The 5,445-nt window shown below is 39.4% G+C and overlaps 1 protein-coding gene across 1 annotated transcript; it reads left to right on the plus strand.

Moving 5' to 3' along the window:
- Positions 1–567: 567 nt before the first annotated feature.
- On the plus strand, positions 568–2,626 carry alkbh7 (alkB homolog 7). Its single transcript, XM_053338428.1, has 4 exons — positions 568–928; positions 1,446–1,619; positions 1,738–1,862; positions 1,975–2,626. The coding sequence occupies exons 1-4, from the start codon at positions 647–649 to the stop codon at positions 2,093–2,095; spliced, it is 702 nt and encodes a 233-aa protein (XP_053194403.1). The 5' UTR covers positions 568–646; the 3' UTR covers positions 2,096–2,626.
- Positions 2,627–5,445: the final 2,819 nt, after the last annotated feature.

A 5,445-nucleotide genomic window follows, 5' to 3' on the forward strand; every position in this document is an offset into this window, starting at 1 on the left:
AAGCTCTGCATGTTTGTATTAATAAAGAATTCTTTACTTTCTCTTTATAAGACACAATGTATACAGGGAGTCTTCAAACCAAAATAAAACCATACCAGGTTGGACAAAGGCTAGGTTACAGTGAGGTAGAGGAGTAGGCTAATTATTGAAGAACAGCTCTCTTCCCACAAATCATATCAACAAAGTAAAGAAAAACTTTACTTGGTGACACAAATGGTCAAGGCTGATCATTCAATGTGTCAATATTGTATCAAAAAGGTTATTTCAAAGGAACATATAGTAACATCCACAAAAGGTCTCATGAATCAATGTAACACTTCCTTGCCATGGATAGCTTACTACCACACTATCGGCCCACATCACCATTAGACAATATTTGATTATTATTTTATTCTAGTATATATGTTTTCGATTGTTTATTAATATTTTCTAGTTAATATTTAAACATAAAAAAAGGACTGACGTTAATTTATTTCTCAATCACCCTAAGATAGCCTACAACGAGTCATGTTGCTGTAAGACTACACCCCCCACAATACATTGCGTTCTCAATATGGCGTTTGCCATTACCGCTTGACTACTGTCAACAAACTACCAAAACTCGTACCGTGTAGCGAGGTTGACTAGATATCTTTCAAACAGGAAGATGAAAGTGCTGCTGGCGGTAGTTAAACGCCTTCATAGACCAGCTGTGTGCTACAGTACCCGGCGTGCCCTCAGCTCCTCTGCCGGCAGCGGAGGCCTGTTAGCCGCGGAGGAGACAGACACGGCTGTGGTCGTCGCATCCAGCCAAGAGCTTCTCCAGAGAATCGGCTCGCAGGTGGAGGTGAGGACGGGCTTCATCAGCGAGAAGGAGGAGGAAGCTTTTCTGCGAGAGGTGGAGTTAGGCTTGAAGAAGAAACGCTACCAATTTGACCACTGGGACGATGTAAGACAACAAACACATGCTTGATAGTTATTATAACTTTATACAAAATGTTACCTCATGTTGACATTATAGCCTACTGTAGGTGGATATGGAGGTGCAGGGTCACGCTCAAAAAAGCACACCTGTTACTGGTTTTACGATGATTTTTCTACATTTCTTTGCCCCAAATCATTATAAAAGTGTCCTGGAAAAGGGTGGCAGCCAATAAAGTTTAGTCACAATAAACTCACCATCTGAAATGAAACACAAATGCAATGTATTTATGTAATAGATAGGCTATATATGTATATTTGCATGCTTGAAATTCTGATGTTTTCACAGGCTCAGAGTGACATGTACAACTACAGGCTCTAAGATTATCAAGATTATTATATAAAAATCATCTTTACGTTATTTCACACTTTTGATAAACTTGAATTGTCCACATAAATAGTTATTTTTGTATTCCACAGATAGAGCAAGGTTTTGTTTGAAGTAACAGTGACTATCTGTACTGTTTTCACCTTCCCACATGCAGGCTATTCACGGGTATCGAGAGACTGAGCGTCTTAGCTGGGGGGCAGAGTGTGAGGAGGTCTTAACTCGTGTCCGATCTACAGCTTTTGCTGAGGGTAGCCCACTCCTCGGGCCTGTGCACGTCCTAGACCTGGACAAGACTGGCTACATCAAGCCTCATATCGACAGCGTCAAGGTAAATGGACAACATCTTCAGCAACTTAACTCTCTGAAAAATGATTGATGTGGGATGTGCTATAATGCCAGCTGCATTTTTTTCTCTCCTTTCGTCTGATCATCTTCTAATTTTTCAGTTTTGTGGCACCACTATTGCTGGTTTGAGTCTCCTGTCGGACAGCATCATGCGCTTGGTAAAGGAGAATTCCAGCAGTGAGTGGCTGGACATGCTGCTGCCCCGACGCTCCCTCTACATACTGAGGTTTCAAACATAGTGCATCTTTCCCAGGAATAATAAGGGTGCAAAACTTTGAAGTAATATCTAGCAATAAACAGTGCAGTAATGTCTCCTGCTCTCCTTCACACTCCGACAGGGACCAGGCCAGATATGACTTCACTCATGAGATCCTAAAAGATGAGGAGTCTGTGTTCAATGGACAGAAAGTGCCTCGCCAGCGCCGGATTGCCATCATCTGTCGAAACCTTCCGGGCTAACACACACATCTACTCAGCTTGGATGTTACCAGAAAATAACCTGAGCTCTGAGGATTGTGTCAATGACGTGCATGTCTTTCAGTTAATATACAATTGTTGTATGATGAAGTGTCCAGGACATTTATTGTAGTTGGCACTCTACGCTGTGCTATGGACGAGTGTTGATTGGGGTTATCAACTGAACGATCCCTTGACTATCATGACTTCATTCACTGCAGCTTTTTTAAAGTCAAGCAATGACTAATTTAAGTTCCTACACGTCCTCCCACAACAACTGCACTATCTTTGCTGTAGTTTTTAAATAATTTAAATGACCTCCCACTGCTGGAGGACAGCGACATGCCGAAAGATAAGAATCTAAGCTATGTATAAAATATTTGCTTATACAAATTTTAGTTCCACGTTAAAAGGCAGATGAGGTCCTTTGATTCTTTGATAGATACTGTATATATATCACTTTGGTGTGTTTCACAGAGGCAGCCTTTGTGAAATATTTTGCACTTTACCAAATAAAGTCAAAGTGAACTTGGATGAGCGAAAGAAGCTTCTTGAAACAATACATACATTTATCACAACCATTAGATTAGTTTACTATATTGTATTTTTAGTTTAGTTTATTATTAGTTTATATTAGTAACAACTTGTGTGAGTATACACACTCACATACTGGCCACTTTATCAGGTACACCTAGTTAGTACTGGGTTTGTTCCCTGGGTTTGCTTACAGAACTTTCTTATTTTTTCATGGCATGGATTCAACAAGGTGCTGGGAAAATTCCTCAGAGATTTTGGTCCAAATTGACATGATGGCATCACACAGTTGCTGCAAATTTGTCAGCTGCACATCCATGATGCAAATCTTCTGTTCCACCACACCCCAAAGGTGCTCTTTTGGATTGAGACCTAGTCACTATGGACCAGTCTGTCCATTCCCCTCTGACCTCTGCCATCAATGAGAACTGCCACTCACTAGATATTTTGTCTTTTCCAGACGATTCTCTGCAAACCCAAGAGATTTTTGTGTATGACAATCCCGGTAGATCAGCAGTTTCTGAAATATTCAAACCAGCCTGTCTGGCACCCACAATCATGCCATGTTCAAAGTCACTTAAATCACATTTCTTCCCCATTCGGATGTTTTGTTTGAATTTCAGCAGATTGTATTGACCTACATGCCTAAATGCATTGAGTTGCTGCCACATGATTGCCTGCTCAACAAGCAGTTTAACAGATGTACCTCAAACATAGTACACAAAAGATTGAAGTAATTGTTAGACAGCATTGCTGAGGCACATACTGACACCCTGGGTGAAGTCTACACTTACTGCAGCCCTCTAACACACAGGTTGGTAGCATGAAGGCATTAGAGATGTGATACTTTTGTATTATCTGAATTCTCATCTGGTTCATCCTTTTTTATTAGATAACATGAATCCATCCATGTATGCTGATGAGAATTATGTACTTATAATGATACAATGAGCAGCATATTTGAATCATGACAGTTAATTTCTGTGTGACTTTCACTCAGTATATAGATTATTTGGCCAGGGAATCAACGGCGGGCCAATGTGTGTTCTGGTGACTGGTTGATCTGCGTTGGTAGGCAAAACCATCAAGCATGTGATGCAACAGGAAGGTGGGAAACGTGAGGGAGAAAAGTGGATCATCCTTTCTTCTAAATATGCTGATCTTGTGTTTTACAACTCTAAGAACACTAGAGGCTCCATTTTTATGTTTTTCAACACTGCACTAAAATATGAACATATGCTGGGCAGACCGGGGCTGTGTTCGGGAAGTATCATCCTACTCATGCCATCCACCTAGCAGCAAAAGTGGGAGGACTCTATCTACACATAAGAGAGAACTTACACTTTTTGGTGGAACAATTGTAAACTAATGCAGGAAAATCACTTTTAACTCCATATTAAAGTGAGGTCAGTGTGTTGACATCTACATTGTCTTTTAACTGTGATGGCCAGTACAGTGACAGTCTAATACTTTCACAGAGAGACAACATCAATGACAATGTACTACAAACAGCCCACAAGACAGGGTTCACTGAGGTTGTGTCTTGCCTGTCCAATTGTAGCTTTCCTGGAAAAACCACATACCCTATCCATGCCAATGTTATTTGAGGTTGAAGTGTATGTGCCATAAATTAAAGGATCTAACCTGCTAAAGGCCTCTTTGTCGTTGCTCTTTTTCTTCTTCTTTCCTTTTCCTTTCCCCGTGTCTTTCTTTGTCTTCGACTTGCCTTCTCCATCTGCACAATGAAAAGTTTTTTGACAATTGTGACCCTGAACTATAGTGTATGCTAGTGTGTTGATAGGGCATATTTTCAGCAGTATGAACATTGTTAGTCATCCCAACCAAAGTGTTTGGTCCTTTCAACAACTTCAATGTAAAGAAGCACCATATGCTGTCAGCACTCGTTAACAAGACATACAAAGCCAAAAGTGATTGACACACACATGCACCACAAGTAATGAAAACCATACACTAACACAGACAATAATCTCATAATATTGTCTATTCCTCTGTCACTGCCATAGATGAAGAGACTCCTGTGGATGTGTATGGATCTGGAGCTCCTAGAAGACAGTACATCTATTATGTGTTATACTACTATTACACATATTTAATGTACTGTATAAATTCAAACTTGCATTGCACTCTGTATGGAAATTTCATGGTCTTGTGTTCTACCTTGTCCAAATGTATGTCATAAGGTGAAAATCTTAAAAAAGTACAACAACACAGTAACATGTCATCCAAACCCCATTGTCTGTAATATATTCTCAGGATTTATTCTCAGTTTATATGGCTATAAGAGCAAATTTACATTTTTCCAATAGAAACCATATTTCTTCTTGAGAAACTGCAGATTTCAGGGCAGGCTTTATTTGTCAAAGTAAATTGTTACTGTTTTGGTAATAGCTCAAAGCAACTGGAACTGCCACTTACTCTCTCACCCTTGACACCTCATGTCAGTTTGACATCACCCTGTCTGACGGCCAGGTGAAGAAGAAAGCCAGTATCACCAAGCTAAGATGCTAAGATAGATATATTTTGTTCCTTCCACGTTTTATAAAAGCCTTTACAAAACCTTACTTAATATTTGTAGATAGCTGATTAAGATTTAAAAAATGGATTTCCAATTAAATTTTGACAAGTGTTGTATAATAATTTAATTATTATACAGCACTACTGTATTAGTAGATCATCCCAATTAAACAAAAGACCTCTTATTTTATACCATAAAACAAAATTATATGACAGATGGTGTACAAAAAGCCTTGCACAGATGCAGATTTTAGGTTTTATTAGAAAAAGAGTCAAACAAAGAT

Source organism: Scomber japonicus, chromosome 18 (assembly GCF_027409825.1).
Source record: "Scomber japonicus isolate fScoJap1 chromosome 18, fScoJap1.pri, whole genome shotgun sequence".
Taxonomy (NCBI): Eukaryota; Metazoa; Chordata; class Actinopteri; order Scombriformes; family Scombridae; genus Scomber; species Scomber japonicus.